Raw genomic sequence first — 18113 nt, forward strand, 5'->3', positions numbered from 1 at the left:
CAACAGGGGGAAGGGAAGAGAAATAAATAAAATAAATCTTTTTAAAAAGATGTTTAAACTGGCAAATTTCATGTTGTGTATTACGGTACTAAATAAAATTTTGGGAAAAAATGGAGATCAAGGCAAAGCTCAAAGGATATTAGAACTATAATACTATGCTTGATTATACTTTGTTTCTCTTTACCCCTAAAAAGGAAAACAAGGACTTGACTAGAAATCTAGACTTGTCAGTTTCACTGCTCTAGGAAAATAAGTTAACTATTGTACAGTTCCCCCTTTGATGAAACTTTTTGTTTTTTCCTTCAATCTTTGAGAATTCTCCTTAGGTGAAGATTTATTGGATAGCTGTTTCATCTTTCCTTTTGACTTAAATTTGGTTTTGTTTGCAAGCAGTGGTGGTGTGCATCGTATGGTAGATGGTTCCGGAATGGGGGCTGTACAGTGAGGTTCTTATTAGCATCAGTGTAATGACTTGAAGTTCAGTATCATGTGTGATTGTGTCATCTTGCAGTCAATATATTTTTTTAAAAGATTTATTTATTTATTTATTTCTCTCCCCTCCCCCCATCCTGGCTGTCTGTTCTCTTTGTCTCTTTTGCTGCGTTGTCTTTTTTTGTCCGCTTCTGTTGTTGTCAGCGGCACCGGGAATCTGTGTTTCTTTTTGTTGTGTCATCTTGTTGTGTCAGCTCTCTGTGTGTGTGGTGTCATTCTTGGGCAGGCTGCGCTTTCTTTCCCGCTGGGCAGCTCTCCTTTACAGGGTGCACTCCTTGCGTATGGGGCTCCCCTACGTGGGGGAAACCCCTGTGTGGCAAGGCACTCCTTGCGCACATCAGCGCTGCGCATGGGCCAGCTCCACACGGGTCAAGGAGGCCTGGTGTTTGAACCGCAGACCTCCCATGTGGTAGGCGGACGCCCTAACCACTGGGCCAAGTCCGCTTCCCCCAGTCAATATTAATGGAGGCATTGGTGGTGGTAGCAGATTATGTCTCGGTTCTTGACTATGCTGCAGAAATGAATTTCAAGAACACGTCGGGTGAGAGAACAGGTCGGGTGAGATAGGCCAGTAATTTATTAAGGTAGGGAGGGAAGAGAAATGGGAGAAAATAACAGATCATGGGTCCCAGGTAGAGAGGAAGGGGCTTAAAAGTGATAGAGGACTGATTTACAGACTGCAATTCCCCATTATAGATTATAAATGCCCAGGTTTTACTTGTGTGTTGATCCACGCGGGGGGAGAAAGTGGCCAGAATCAGGGTACAAAAGGAGAGAGCAAGTTCAGGCCTTGTGCCTGCTTTTTGAACCATTAATTATTCTACTCCTTGCTAATGGCAGGGGAGGAGTTTCAGCTGTTTGCTGTTTTGATTGATTACCCCACCCATCAATCCCCCATGAGGGTCCAATGAGAAATTCCTTGGAGAATATCCAGGACTTCTCCTGGCTTCCAGAGGAAATCTTGTTCTGAGTGGCAGAATCTTGTGGGTGGTGGTGATGGTGGGGTCTTCCAGCAGCCATCCTGGGGGTTTTGATGTCCCTGTGGACTCTTTGCTAGGTTCCAGATCCATCTCTTGATTCCTTGTCTTACTAGCCAGCTTCAGTGGGCCCTCCTGAATGTTTTCTTCCAGACAATTTTCAGGCTGATGTCTAGGTTCTGAGGCATCACTTCTGCTTAGGTGTAACTATTTTGTGGGTTGTTGTTTGTTATGTAGTGCATGTCAGTTAACAAAATTACATTTTCTTCAATAGGCTATTTTTTATGCATTCTCAACAAGAGTGAAAATTTCAGGGGGCAGGGAGTAAAAAATATTACAATGGGGCCACAGTACATAAATAGATATACAGTGTTTAGTATTAAATTTTCTTGGGAGAGAGGGATGGGTGGGTGTTAGAGAAAAAATTCCTCAAAACGCTCCTTAGGAAGGGCAAAATGAAAAAAATAAAATGTTGAAAAACACTGATCTGCTTCTAGTAAAGGTCTTACTGGATCATGCCTCTGAACATATTTTGAAAAGCTGTTTATTTCTATGTGATCTGAGTACCTGTTTCTTGATACAGGAGATACAGTATGTATGGAATATGTGTTGGGAGGACTCCATAAATCAGCTTGTGGTCAAAAGGCATAGTTACTTCATAGTAAACATGCTACTTTGCTGAAAGCTACTTGGGTTCCTTTGAGAGTGAGTATAAGAGTATCAAGGTGATAAGAATCAGGAGAAATGAAAAAGTGGAAGAGGCTTGGGAACTATTAGACCCAGACCCAATCAGAGTTCAACATTCCTGTTGTCAATGGAGGGTCCCAGAGCAAGCATAAGTGTTGGGATGTGTACAGGTTTGGAAGGCAGCAAGTTGAGGGTCTTGAATCACTTACTGTCATTTAAACTGTACCCTGGAGCCTCTTGGGATAGTAGAGAAAGAGGAAGGGGAGAAGGAGAGACACAGGTGAACAGGCAGCTAGAGTTTGATGTCTCCAGGAAACAGGGAACTTCAGTGGGGGTAGAACAGCCACCATCCCAACAGGCTTAGAACAATTCACTTCCTTCAGAGAATCCTCTCTGGAGATAGATGTTTAAAGATATTTTTAAGTTCAAAATGGGTCTTTGTGAATATACCATAACTAAGCAGATTAAATGCCAAGAAAAACTTCATTTAAAAAAAATCCTAATGTAGCTAGTAGAACCTATTTCAAATAATTTTTTTAATTTTTTATTTTATTTCTCTCCCCTTCTCCCCCCGCCCCCCATCTGCTCTCTGTGTCCATTTGCTATGTGTTCTGTGTCCACTTGCATTCTTTTCAGTGGCACCAGGAATCTGTGTCTCTTTTTGTTGCATCATTTCTCCATGTGTGCGGTGCCACTCCTGGGCAGGCTGCGCTTTTTTCACACAGGGCGGCTCTCCGTGTGGGGTGCATTCCTTGTGTGTGGGGCTCCCCTACGCAGGGACACCCCTGAGAGGCACAGCACTCCTCATACGCATCAGCACTGCGCATGGGTCAGCTCACCACATGGGTCAGGAGGCCTAGGGTTTGAATCCTGGACCTCCCATATGGTAGGCAGATGTTCTCTCAATTGAGCCAAATCCGCTTCCCTCAAATAGTAATTTTGTTTAGCACAATCAGTGTTGTGGCTGAGCCAGCCACCTTCTAGCTCATGGATGGTGAGCTTCTCTTCACAATTTTTGTTTTAGTGTGATCACATTGGTAGCTTGAAATTCACCCTGGTGGGAATAATTACACCACAGAAATTGGCAACACTACAAAGTAGGGCTTCCAACACCACTTACCAAACTGGTTGTTAACTATGTACCAGCATAGTACTGAATACAGTTTCAATCAGACAAATGTTGACAGTTTGTGTGTCCTTTGGAAATATTTTTAAACAGTTTTTAGCAAATAGATACATACTCTGCACCTCTTCTCTTTATGTTCTAATGTTCTAATGTGTCTATAATTTGATTCTACATAAACTATTCTGCATTTTGCTTTTTTTTTTTTTTTTTTTTTTTTACTTACTATATCCTAGAAATCTTTCTGTAGAGAGCTTCCTCAATTTTGGTTTAATTTTTAAGGTGCTATGTTAAAAATCAAAACAATATTTGATCAGCTCTGTTCCAATAGTTCCCAAGCCCCTTCCATTTTCCCACTGTTAGTCTTGATCCCACCGTTTTTCCTACTTACCACATGTATGTTTCTTTTGTATCTTTTCAGTTTCTTAGTGCAGATATGAATAGATATTTCCCCACACTTTTTATTATATAATAATATATTTTGGACATTTTTCCCTACGAACAAGGATATTTTTGTCATTCGTCAAGTCATTTTGTCATGATGATTGCCATTCTGATAGGGGGAAAATGTTATCTTAGTGTCATTTTAATTTGTTTTTCTCTTCAAGTCAAGCACCTTTTTGGACATTTAAGGGCCATGTAGATAGATGTCTTTTTATTTCAACTTTATGTTCTGGTTCCTACATTCTTATTTTTGTTTTGTTTTGTTCTTGTTCTTTCTTTTCTCCTTAATTTCTGTGTGCCTGCTCTCCTCTCCCCTGCTTTACATAAATGATAAACTCACCTTTTCAAGGTGCTAAAAACTATATTGAAAGCAGTGTAGTTGATTGATTTGTATTTGATTCCAGTTTTTCTATTTACCTGTAGTTAAATGACCTTGGACCTGTTTTCATCCTCAGTGGTTTCATCTTTAACAGTGTTCACCTCAGGTTTGATTTGAGGGTTAAATGAGGTATTGCAAGTAAGGAGTATGAGAGAAGAAAGCTAATATACTTTCAGTTATATCCATGGCAGGTGATTATAATGAAAGTGTGCTACTGCTCTCTAGGTAATAGGTAGAACTCACTATACTAATGAATTTACCCATATTATCTCATCCAACACCAACATAGTCTGTTAACAGTCTCTTATATGGCGGAAACTCAAATTCAGGCTCAGTAGCATGTCCTAGGTTACACATTTCCTCTTCTCTTCCTAGATTTTATTCTCCACAACTTTAACCAGTAATAGCAACTAAGTTTGCTTTTTTCAAAAAAGATGTATCACGTTTCTTTTCATTTTCTTGCCTTCTAATCAAGTTGAACAGCTTTGACCCTTTGGGTTTCCACTTCAGTGAATTGCTTATTCCCATCCTTTGTTCACTATTCTATTGAGTCCTTTTCCTTTTCTTGTTAATTTGTAGAAGTTCCTTTACATTAGAAAAATAACCCTTTAAATGTACTGCAAATATTTTTCTCAGTCTGTCATTTGACTTTTGATTTTATGGGGCTATTTCCCCTACCTATTTTGACTGCCACACACTTCATGAAAGAAAAACATTTTACATTGCAATTCAGTACACAGACACAATACACATAACTTGAAACAAAAACTTCACATGGTAATACTTATCTTGACTAACTGTAGTGCTCTTGTATGTTTTCTATACTGTTCCTTTATTTATTTTTATTTATTTATTTTTTTAAGATTTACTTTTTTTTTTTTTTTTATTTATTTATTTAATTCCCCTCCCCTCCCCCGGTTGTCTGTTCTCTGTGTCTTTTTGCTGCGTCTTGTTTCTTTGTCTGTTTCTTTGTCCGCTTCTGTTGTCGTCAGCGGCACGGGAAGTGTGGGCGGCGCCATTCCTCGGGAAGTGTGGGCGGCGCCATTCCTCGGCAGGCCGCTCCCTCCTTCGCGCTGGGCGGCTCTCCCCATGGGTGCACTCCCTGCGCGTGGGGCTCCCCTACACGGGCAGCACCCCTGCGTAGCAGGGCACTCCCTGCGCGCATCAGCACTGCACATGGGCCAGCTCCACACGGGTCAAGGAGGCCCGGGGCTTGAACCGGGGCTTGAACCGCGGACCTCCCATGTGGTAGACGGACGCCCTAACCACTGGGCCAAAGTCCGTTTCCCTATTTATTTATTTTTAAATGATCCTCACAAAACACTAAATTGATTTTGGAACTCATGGATTATGATCAATAATTTGAAAACCATTATGTTATGGTATCTTTTGCTGTTTAAATTGTTTGAACAATTTCAACAATTGGGTTCAAGCTTTTAAAAAAAGGAAATGGGGAGTGACTGCTTAATATTTATAGGTTTTCTCTTTGGGATGATGAAATGATCTGGAATTAGATTTGGATGATGATTGTACAACACTATGAATCTACTATAAAACCATTGAATAATATACTTTAAAATATTTTAAATGGTGAATTTTATATTATGGGAATTTTATGTAAATTTTTAAAAAGGGATTATACCAGTATTCATTCAGAATAGCAAAAGTGAAAAAAACAGAAGTGCTGCTACTTGTTAATGAGTGTATGGAACCATTGGAACTCTTGCAATTTAGAAATCTCTTTGGATTATCTGCTAAAACTAAGACACAGACACACATTCTATGACTCAGCAGTTCCACTGCTGGGATCATACCCAATGTGTAAATAACGTTCACCAAAGGATATACACTAGCATGTTGTATATTCCCAATAGCCTAAAACTGGAAATAATCCAAATGTCCATCTACCTTAGAACTGTTAAATAGGTTGCAGTATATCATGTCAGTGGAATACTATATGTAATGAGGCTCAGTCAACTATAAATATGTTCAATAACACTAGTATAATTTTGGGTCAAAGAAGATAGTTATGCCAAGATAAAAAAATAAGCAAAAGTGATCTATGATGTTTGATGTCACTCTTGGAGGTGAGCTAATGACTGGACTTGGTTGGGATCTGGGTGTATAGGTCTTAATTTTTTTTTAATTTAACAAGCTACAGACTTATGATTTGTATACTTTGCTGTGTACATGTTCTACTTCCATACAATTTACGTTAAATAATATTGCCGATTGAATGGTGCCAATGTGAAAATATTTTTAAAATGTATTTGGAAAACAAATGAATATACCAAAACATTAACAGGCTTGGGATTACGATATTTTACAATTCTCCTTTTCCCCTACACACCCCCCTTTTTGAAATTTTTGACTTGTATTAACATGAAAAACAAAAACATATTTGTTTAGGTTGTATCTGTGGAGACTTTACAAGTAATTATTGTTGTTAAAATGCAAAGTTCCTGTGATTATTATGCAGATATTCTAAGTAGATGGTATAAAAGTAATTTCTGTATTTATTTTGCAGGCAGATTTTGGCAACAAACCAGTAAATGGCCCCAAGTCAGAATCCATGGAATACAGAAGATGCGGTCATGGGGAAGAACAAAGATTGGAATCAAACCCACATCCCCTTGAAAATGTAACTAAAAATGAAGAAAGCGGGACAGGTATTGAAGTGGAGAAGTGGACACAAAACAAGAAATCACATTTAACTGATTATGTCAGAGGAGATTCTGGTGCTATTGTGACCGAAGCTGAAAAATCGAAAAACTCTGAAGATGACAGGAAAAAGGTCCTACTTACTGACTTCCTTGAACCTCAGAAACTGTTTGCGCAAACTGTAAGAAATGGCATTACAAATATACACCATTTACCAACTGACACCAATACTTCGTTTAAAAAAATCAATATTGAAGAATTTGGCAAGGCACTTGAAAACAATTCCTACAAATTTCTGAAAGACACTGCAAACTTCAACAATGCCATGAGCTCCATTGTGAATAGTGAGAGCTGTGATCATCTCAAGGGGGCAAGTGATGCTTTTGTCTTCCAGAAGCCTGGCTTTCACTGTAAGTCTATTCCAGATTCTGCAAAGTTAAGTTTAAATAGTCACACCAGTCCACACAATGAAAGTGAGCAACCAAAAACCCCCGAGACTATACCAAGTAAAGAACCAAAAGATGGGTCTCCAGTTCAACCAAGTCTTTTATCCCTAATGAAGGACAGGAGATTAACACTCGAGCAAGTAGTGGCCATCGAGGCCCTGACTCAACTCTCAGAAGCCCCATCAGAGAATTCCTCACCATCAAAAGCAGAGGATGAAGAAACAGAGCAGAGAACAGCTAGTCTGCTAAATAGCTGTAAAGCTATCCTCTATTCCGTAAGAAAAGACCTCCAAGACCCAAGCTTACAAGTGGAGCCTCAGAGCCTGCATCACTGCTCATCGTTGGAAAAACAAAATTCATGCAGCACACTAGTATTCAATGGCCAAAGTACCATTGCCAAGACACACAACATCCCAGCTACTAATCCAGCATCCACTAAGTCACAGGAATATTCAAAAGTCACAAATTCAATATCTCTTTTTATACCAAATTCACATTCATCTAAGATTGACACCAATAAAAATGCTGATCAAGGTAGAATCACTCTTGACAACTGTTCCAAGGATCTGCATCAGCTACCACCAACAAGTAATAAATTGGGGCATTATAACCAGTTACTGGACAGCAGCAAAAAGTTGGACACAAAGGATGATGACCCATCATGTCAGGATGCAGCTCACAGTCAAATAGAGGAAGATGTTGCAACACAGTTAACACAACTTGCTTCAATAATTAAATTCAATTATATAAAACCAGAGGACAAAAAATGTGAAAATACACCAACAAGCTTGGTTGCACATGCTTTGCAGCAAAAATATAGACAGGAAAAGGGCATGATACCACAGAAACCACCTTCAAGTGTACAGAATAATTACAGCTCATCATTAACAAAGCAAAAGAACACATCCCAGAAAAAGATAAAATCCACCCCATCAAAAGAGCGCCGGAAAAAGAAACCTGCAGTCATAAGTTGTCAAGAAAATGACCAGAAGCAGGAACAGTTGTCCTATGAGTATAGTAAGTTACATGACATTTGGATAGCATCCAAATTTCAAAGATTTGGACAATTTGGCCCACATGATTTTCCTATTCTGTTGGGAAAAATTCCTCCCCTAACCAAAGTATGGAAACCACTGACTCAAACAAGTTCAGCATTGCAACACAAAAAATTATTCCCTCCACTTGCTCAGATAAAATTTGAGAGATATTATCCTGAATTAGCACAGGAAAAAATAATAAAGGTTGAACCATTGGATTCTTTCTCTGTGTCCCCGTTCAAAACAGAATTCAATGGGCAGGTGTTTACAGAAAAAGCCTACAATTCTCAGGTACAGCCAACGGTGAATGTCGATCAGAAAGCTCATCCTTTGCCCCAGCCGTCCTCTCCCTCTAACCAGTGTGCTAATGTGGTGGCTGGTGATGACCAAACACAGTTTCCGCAGGATTTTAAAGAACAACTCATACATCAGAGACTGCCAACATTGCCTGGTATCTCTCATGAGAGATCCCTACCGGACCCAGCACAAATTCTCAGGAATGTAAATGTAGTATGTTCAGGTGGAATTACAGTGGTTTCAACCAAAAGTGAAGAGGACGTCTGTTCATCTAATGTTGGAACATCAGAATTTTCTCCAGTAGATGGTGCACAGAAAAGTTTTAATGATTATGCCATGAACTTCTTTACTAACCCCACAAAAAACCTGGTGTCTACCACAAAAGATTCTGAACTGCCAACCTGCAACTGTGTTGGTAAGTTTGTTTGTGTGTGTGCTTCTTCCTCTTTAACCTGAATAAATTTCCTCAAGTTATAGCAGAAACAAGTTCTAGTTCATCTTTTATGTATGATATTTTTGGCCCTTTATATTCTAGCTAGGATGGGCTAGTTAATTCTATGCCCATTTTTTGGTGGGACCTCTATTGATTCTTCTCAGTTAAATAGAAAATTCAACTCGTAATTTGGAGAAGACAAAGGTAAACTTTCTCAAGTGAAAAATCTGCTAATTTGTCTCAAAGCCAAATTTCTCTTGAGTTGTTTATTGTACACATCACAAGAATGAATTCCCTTAATGTTTATTACAGTCTGCTTATTCTTCCTTTATTCAGACTTTCAATCTGTAAGACATTCATTTAAAAAAGGTTTTATTGTTGATATAACATGCATACAGAGAATGTAAAAATATATGTATAGTTTAACAAATAACTATAAAAGTATCTGTTTAGTTGCCACCCTGTTCAAGAACAAAAACTGGTTTGTCTATTTCCTTTTCAGCACCTAGTGCTTCTATGCTCTGTGATAGGAAAGGTATACCCATATATGAAAAAATTATCAAATCTTGGCCAGGTGAAGAATTCCCAGACTCTTTTTGAGATTTGAAATGTTGTAATAAATTTTTTTCAATTAATTTTGAATTCCTATTTTTAAAAAATAACCCAACAAGATTGTGCCAACAATTAAGTTGTAGATCAATTTCTAACCAAAGTACTTAACACATTTTGTGGCTTAGGAGCCATGGAAAGAGAACATTCAGAAATGGACAACTAGAAGATTTATCAGTAAGTTAAAAGCCCTTAGAAAATCTTGCTGGGGTAACAATTCTCAGGCAGGCCTTCTGAGAAATTTGTTTAATATTTGAAACTTACTAAATCTTAATTTGATCATATCAAATCCTTTACTGATATTAGTTAGTGCCGATGACTGAATTTCATGTAACACTCAAATATAAGAAGAAATTTGTTGATTCTAATAGAAAAATTTGAATAATTAGGTCATTCAAGTTTGTTAGGCTGTCCCATTATTTCTGCTACAACATCAACTATGATAGGATGGAATTTGGGCAATAACCTGGTTTGAACCCCATCCATCCACATAGATTCAGTTACTAAAACACAAGTCTCACTTAAAATAAGGCTCCAAGTCAAAGACAAAATTTCTCAGCATTTGCCTTGAAAAAGAGGCAGGTTTTGTTTGTTTGTTTGTTTGAAGCAAGTGGTTCATTAGTATATTCCAGAATGGGTAGCTAAAGGATTGTTTTTAGAAGGATAAGTAAGCTATTTTTTTAAAAAGCAGTTTTATTGAGATATACTCACATACCATATAATCATCTCCAAAGTTTACAACCAATGGCTTTTAGTACAGTATTTTGATTTTTGTTTTAACCACAATAGAAAAAATACCAAAGTGTAGAGATGGCTTTTAGATCTTTATTATACAAAGTACATTTGATAGTCTGAAATAACTCCCAATTCTCCACTCATCATCATTCAACACACCTTTTTGACAGCCGACTGTGTGCCAGGCGTATAGGATAGACCTGACCAAAAAGGATCTCACAGCCTTGAAAGGGTGACAGTGCTTTCTGAGTTGGGAATTGGAAGAGAGAGAGGTTATTAGACCAGGGAGAAAAGGGTGTAATAATGGTGACCCCTCATATTATGGAGATCTTACTACAAGTCTGCTATGGTGCTGTGCCCTGAACATGAAAAATCTCACAATAACCCTACAAATGGAGGGCTTATTATCCCCATTTTTTAAATGAGGAAATTGAGACACAGAGAGGTAGAGATAGGCAGTCCCAACTCCAGAGCCTAGGCTTGTAACTTCCACCTCTGTTGTTTTAAAAATTTGCATTGGAAAAGGGAGAGAAAGAGAGAGCTTTTCTGAATATCACTAGAGATGGTTCAAAAGAGTCTTTACCTCAAAAAATAAGTGCCACTGAATTTTATGTTCCTGAGATAGTCTAGTTTTATCATGTGCATGATCCCAATAAGATGCTTGTCTAGTTTCAAGGTACTTTCCTTATACATAGTAACTAGTCAGTGTAGGAGTTAAGATAACCACGAATTCAAAGCTTATTGAGCACCTGCAGTCTATCTACCTGGAACTATTTACATTGTCAAAGGAAGACAAATGTCTTCCTTTAATCATTACATGTGAAGTTATTGTGCTCATTGTGTAGAGCAAAACTGAAAGAAAAATATAAAGGCAGACATCCCAGAAATTGTCCCGTGGGACCATCATATCTAAAAGTAAATCTTTTCCTGGGGGTGTTATGCTCTAATAAAATAGAGTAATTAACCTCTAGATGAAAATTAACCCATTACATTTTGGACCGGATAATTCTTCGTTGGAGGGGGGTAGTCTGTTCATTATAGGAGGTTTAGCAGCATCCCTGGCCTCTACCTGCTAGATGCCAGTAGCACCCTCCCCAGCTGTGCCAACTAAAGATGCCCCCAGAAGGACAAAATCTCTTGAGTTAGGAACCACTGCTCTAGATCTCCGATAAGGTGTTAAAATCTATCCATTATATCTTGTTTAAGAAGCCACAGAAGTAATCCAATGTTGTATTTGATATGCAGTGAAAATGATTAAACAACAGCCTTTTGGCATAGTAAACCATGGCTAGAAATACATTCCCCAGTGATTCTAGTTAGACACGATTTTGTGAGGTCAAATTTTAAAAATGCATTTTCTAATAAATACATAATTCATGGTCCCCCAAATTTAAACATTACAGAATGTGATATGAATGTCTTCTCATAGTCCCATTAAAAATATATAACATAGAGAAGTTATAGGTTTGCAGAAAAATCATACATAAAATAGAGTTCCCATATATCACCCTATTATTAAAAATAGTGAATGTTTCGCAAGTTTGCATGTTATCCTTGCATAGGGGCCATCCTAATTTTCTCTGTATTGGCCCAGTGAAAACAGGATCATTTTAAACATTCTATTTTTGCAAAATGCTTTTTTAACTTAATACAACCTTATGTATTTTTTAATGTTTGTAATTATTGTTGTTTTAATTGCTTTATAGTAGTCTACTATATACATGCCTCAAAATTTATTTAACCTATCACTTATTGATAGATGTTAAGAGTTTTTTTTAATGTTATAAATAATTGTAATACGGATCATTTTTTTGTACATTTACATAATAAATACATACTTAAGCAAAGGTGTAAGTCTTAGCAGTGGAATTGTTGGGTTCAATTTTAATAAGATTCTGAGACCAAGCTTTTTTGATTTATTACTCTTGGATGAGAAGCAGGAGATGGGAGAATAAATATGACCCAGATCTTAAAATATTTTTTCTCCTCTGGTTCTTAGAAGAAGAAGAAATTAATTAGGACCAGGAAAAAAGGAACATTAGCAAATTAAATTCCAGGGCCTATCGTCCTTGACGATCTTACCAAGACCTTATCAAGATTCATGGTTCTGTATTGGGAAAAAATAGTAAAAATATAAGCTCCTCCTTGCCCCTGTGCAATTCTGTAAAGCTTTGGGTCTAATAATCTTATTCCTTCCACAGATCGAGTTATACAAAAAGACAAAGGTCCATATTATACACACCTTGGGGCAGGACCAAGTGTTGCTGCTGTCAGGGAAATCATGGAGAATAGGTGAGGAAAAATGCTTCCCTGTTAAAACCATTCTTTATTGTGGACCTGAGTCAATGCAGATAAATTTAATCTCTAGGAACAAACATGAAGTGAATGGAAAACCTTCAGAAGTATAAATTGGATGTTTCTTAGGGCCCAGGAAAAGAAGATTATCCTGGTGTCCCTACAGAGTCAGTCATCACACAAGCCGTTGAACACTCAACAAGACACTCACAAAGCAAGGCTAATTGTCTTTCTTAAATTCAAAGATACTTACTTTATATTATTATATTATGGTAGAAAGAGTTCAAATTACCACCATCAACACTGCCTCAATCTCTTTGCTTGTCTGGGAGTCAGGCCACCTTAAAAGAGTTATCTTTAAGGATAAGTAAATAGAACTGGATAGCAAATTAAAAAAAAAATCTGCCACACAAAAGTAAATTAAAAAAGAAAAAGTAAATAAATGAAGAGGAAGTGTTTAATTTTGAATTTTTGTAAACCTATTTCTTGTACACATTAAAATGTTAAAAATTGTAGTCTTCAAGTATGGATTACAGCTAATTAGTCTTTTTCCTCCACTGTGTTTTGTACTCAGGTATGGTCAAAAAGGAAATGCAATAAGGATAGAAATAGTAGTGTACACAGGAAAAGAAGGAAAAAGCTCTCATGGGTGTCCAATTGCTAAGTGGGTAAGTATATCCTATTTATAGATTTTTGTCTTCTTTCACTCCACATTTTTGAACATAGATTTGATGGCTAGGGTTCTTGAGACTGGAAGATGTCCTAGGCTGGTGGGAAGCAAGATAGGAGTCTGGCTTCTAGTTGATGACAATGAAACTGTCATTCTGCCTCCATGATTTCTTGTTCCTTTTTTTTTTTTTTTAAATTTTTTTTTTGTGGGAAACATGTATACAAAATAAAATCTCCCATTTTAACCACTTTTAAGTATACAGTCCAGAAGTGTTGATTACATTCACAATCTTGTAGTACCATCAATACCATCCAGTATTAAAACTTTTTCCATCACCTAGGACTTTTTTATTTTTTAGATTTATTTTATTTCTCTCCCCTTCGCCCCATTGTCTGCCCTGTGTCCACTCGCTGCATGCTCTTCTGCGTCCACCCGCGTCCACTCACATCATTAGGTGGCACTGGGAAACTACATCTCTTCCTTGATGCATCACCTTGCTGTGTCAGCTCTCCATGTGTGTGGTGCCACTGCTGGGAGGGCTGCGCCTCCTTCTCGCAGGGCAGCTCTCCTTTCGGGATGCACTCCTTGCACTTGGGGTACCCCTATGCAGGGGTGCCTCTGCGTGGCATGGCACTCCTTACGCGTAATAGCACTGCGCATGGGCCAGCCCACCACAAGGGTCAGGAGGCCCTGGGGATTGAACCCTGGACCTTCCATATGGTAGATGGACACTCCATTAGTTGAGCCACATCTGCTTCCTAGGACTTCTTCATAGGGTTTTCCTTAACATAGAGAGAATTTTTTTTCCTGTTCAGACCATGTTATTTGGGGTTTTCTGTTATGTGTTTTATTGCATTGCTAATCACGGCCTCCTTATCTTTTTCCTGTCTTCAGCGGAATCCTTCCAGGGTGTCCCCATTAAACATGAGTAGTCAGGAAAAGCTCTTCTGGAGAGTGAGTATTTAAGCTGAGTACTGAAAGACAAAAAGGAGCCAACAATGCAAAAGCCAGGGAGATAATTTCCACGCAGGGAAAATAGCAAGTGCAAAGGCCCTGGTCAAGGAAAAGGGCACATTTTTGAATTGTCTAAGAGGAGGTAGAGAGTGGAATGAAGTGAGGCTAAAAAGGTAGGCAAAGGCTTGATCATGAATGGTTTTGTAGGCCACAGCGAGGAGTCTGGGTTTTATTCCATAATAATGCAAAGTCTTTGACATATTTTAATTGGGGATGCATTATCTAGTTTGTTTTATAAAGATCATCCAGAAATACTGATCAAATCTGCATTAGCTTTCTGTTGCTGTGGAACAAATTACCCCAAAACTGAACAAACATGTATTATCTTGCACGGGGTTTTGGATCAGGAGTCCAGGAGCAGCTTAGCAGGGTCGTCACAGCCTTGGCCCTCTTGTGAGGTTACCATAAGGTGGAGCTAGCAGTCATCTGAAAGCTTGACTGGGCCGGAGGATCCCTTTCTTTTTTCTTTTCTGTTTGATATTGGGATATATTCTTAAATATGGTTATGTTATGCATCTTTAAAAATATATATATATATATATTTTATTTCTCTCCCCTTCCCTCCTCCCGCACCAGTTGTCTGCTCTCTGTGTCCATTTGCTGTGTGTTCCTCTGTGTTCACCTGTATTCTTGTCAGTGGCACCTGGAACTGTGTCGCGTTTTTGTTGCATCATCTTGCTGCATCAGCGCTCTGGGTATGTGGCACCACTCCTGGGCAGACTGCACTTCTTTCGCATGAGGCGGCTCTCCATGCGGGCTGCACTCCTTGTGCATGGGGCTCCCCTACGCGGGGGACATGTCCCCCGTGTGGCACAGCACTCCTTGTGCTCATCAGCACCGCGCGTGGGTCAGCTCACCACACGGATCAGGAGGCCCTGGGTTTGAACCCTGAACCTCCCATGTGGTAGATGGAGGCTCTATCAGTTGAGCCAATCTGCTTCCCTCATTTGGCTTCTTAAGTGTCATGTCATAACATGACAGCTTATTTTTCCTCAGGGTGTGATCCAAAAGAAAGCAAGGAGGAAGCCACAATGGCTTTTATGACCTAAGTTTTTGTAAAAGTCGTTACACAGGCCAGCCCAGCAGAGCGTGGTTGGAGCCCGTACAAGGGCGTGAGTACTAGGAGTGGTGTTTGTGGGGCCCATCTTAGAGGCGGGGTACCACGAAAGTCACCATCCATTTTTCACCTAAAAATAATCTCACTAGGTTAAGGATTCCACATTCACAGAACAAAATGTATCTATATTTGCCCCAAAATAGTCACAAAATAATCTTATTAAACATTAGCACTGTTCTTTATGGACTAGAGCAATGGAAAAGTTCACAAAATATAAATATACAGTTTACCTGTAATTACAAAGTGAACACTCACTAAACAACTACCCAGGTCAAAATTAAAACATTGTTAGATTCCCAGAAGCCCAATCATAAAACTTCCATCCTGACTTTTGTGGTAATAATTTTCTTGCATTTCCCTGCCTACATATGTATTTCTAAACATTATAGTTGCATTTTGTGTTGTTCATTTGTGTCTTGCCCCAACATAGTACCTTTTACATTTGCCAAAATCAATGGCAGGAATTGGTTTCCAATATCTGGCACTGGAAATTTTTCGTATATGTTTGTTAGTTATTTCTGAACTTATTTGCCTATTAGGTAACAAAGAGTGCATATATTCTATGACACGGTAGCTGATTTCTCTCAGAGTGAGTGATCCAAAAGAGAGCAAAGTAGTACAATTAAGTGGTGGGAATGTGAATGACTTTCTTGCTTCCTGTCTTACCCGCCCCCTTCCTAGCTTTTTGCGTGCTATCTGCTCTCTGTGTCCATTCACTGTGCACTCTTCTGTGTTTGTATTTATTTATTTAATTTCCCCTCCCCCCTTGCGGCTTGCTTGCTGTCTGTTCCCTGTGTACATTCATTGCGCGCTCTTCTGTGTTTTTGCTTGTCTCCCTTTTTTTGTTGTGTTGCCTTGCTGAGTCGGCTCTCTGCAGCGTCTACGGGCCGGGCAGCACTCTGGGCGTGCAGGCAAGCCTAACTTGACAAGGAGGCCCCGGGACGCGAACCCAGGGCCTCCCATATGGAGCCCAACTGATTGAGCCACAGCTGCTTCCCCCCTGCCTTACTTTTAAACATTCTCTAATGTAATCAGAATGATGACACTGATAAAATTTTGGTGTATACTTTAAGAATACAAATATAAAATACGCAGCTTAAAGGTATTAGTAACAAGTTTTTGTTATGGGTTTGAGTCTTCTCTGGGGTTCTAAGGTGCAAAGAAAATGGTTATTTATCACTTTCCATAAAGCAGCTGTAGCAAAATTATTTGTCCTGGTGGAGTATTTCTTTTCAGAATAAATAGGACAGTTTGGTAGATAGTGATATAATCTGGAATTTTCACTAACACAAAAACAAATCAGAAATAAGGAAATAAAGCATGGTTGCCAAGCAATTTAATGAAAAATTCAGTATCTACTAATGACAAAAGCAGGTATTGATATTGCATGTCAAAAAAGAAATAGGTTTCATCAATGGTGTTATGTGTTAGAAGAATCATAATTTTAGTCGACTTTATTTTTTGCAAACTTTTGAAATTATCCTATTTTAAATACTCTTGCTCATTGTTGGTGCCTGGAGGAATGCTCAGCATATAGTCTACATTCAATAAACTTTTGTTAAGTGAATGAATATGGAGCGTAAATAAGATTATTTTAGAATATTGAATAGTTTGAATTTGAATTGGTATCTTTTTACCGCGGTGTTCATTATTAACTCTTATCAACAGCTTGAGAAATTTGAAGGAGTTAGGGGTTGGTGGCATCATCCAACCCAAACATAACTTCTGATAGAGTTTAAATGAAAAATTATTAAAGTGAAATGATTAGGTCTCTCTAGATTCTAGATTATTGTAAATGGCACTACTGCAGTGGTGTCCTCTATGTGGGTATGTTATGAAGACAAAAAGTAAAAAGAGATGAGAGGGAGGAAACAAAGATGAATTATTTTGAATCCAATAAACATTCAACAAGTAGATTGCATTGCTCTAAATTTACTTTTCACATTGAACTTTCATCAAAACCTTTTTCATTTGTATTTGATATTAAATATTAACTTATATCAAATGTTGTTTAATTTTAGGTATTTAATTTTAATCTCCATGTGCAAGCTTATGTTGGGTAGTAGTTGTTGAATTCTGTCCTAAACTATTTTTATTATGCTGCACTTCTTTCCTTTTCTTGGAGGAAATGTTTATTGTTTCTCTTTTTAATTGTCACGTACAAAAATCCTTACAGCAAATTCTGACTGGGCAGTGGAACTTTCTGAACATTCTTCTTTTTTTGTTGCTTTCAATACTGTTTTATTCTTTTTTTAAATGTTTCTTTCTAGGTGGTCATTAACACTCCCACAGAATTGTTAGACTCTTCTCTCTGCTGTCACTTTGGATCTTGTCAGGGACTAGTTATTTCATTATTAAGTAGATTATGGGGAAAAGGTGATGCAGTTTCTTGTGTAAACATGGTTCTTTTAATTCCTTTGTATTTCTACTTCTTCCCTGTGTAGACTCCCTATTCCACGAATAGGGAAAACAATTCAAACAGCAGGCTGCCAAAAATGGCTGCAATGTTAAAGTAGCTCAGAGTGGCATAGTTCATGGGTTCCCTTCTGCAGGATTGTTCAAAACAGGACAGGTGAGGCAATGAAAATATATAGTGAATGATTTATATATTACTGTGGTCTGATGTGACCAGAATTTGGAGGTGTCAACCAAGCCAAAGTACCCAGAAAGCTTCAATCCACCTTGCTTGGAATTATA

At 38.4% G+C, this 18113-nt stretch overlaps 1 protein-coding gene and 1 non-coding gene across 2 annotated transcripts in view; one reads left to right on the plus strand and one right to left on the minus strand.

Moving 5' to 3' along the window:
• Positions 1-18113, plus strand: part of TET1 (tet methylcytosine dioxygenase 1) — a 144914-nt gene that overhangs the window by 79692 nt on the left and 47109 nt on the right. Inside the window, exons 4-6 of the mRNA XM_058298936.2 lie at positions 6630-8958; positions 12522-12612; positions 13190-13283. Of these exons, the coding sequence (XP_058154919.1) occupies positions 6630-8958; positions 12522-12612; positions 13190-13283 (2514 nt within the window). The remainder of the gene's footprint in view (positions 1-6629; positions 8959-12521; positions 12613-13189; positions 13284-18113) is intronic.
• On the minus strand, positions 11838-11940 carry LOC111767083 (U6 spliceosomal RNA). Its single transcript, XR_002798983.1, has one exon. It is a non-coding gene; the product is annotated as a U6 spliceosomal RNA (small nuclear RNA).

Source organism: Dasypus novemcinctus, chromosome 6 (assembly GCF_030445035.2).
Source record: "Dasypus novemcinctus isolate mDasNov1 chromosome 6, mDasNov1.1.hap2, whole genome shotgun sequence".
In the NCBI taxonomy this organism is placed as follows: domain Eukaryota; kingdom Metazoa; phylum Chordata; class Mammalia; order Cingulata; family Dasypodidae; genus Dasypus; species Dasypus novemcinctus.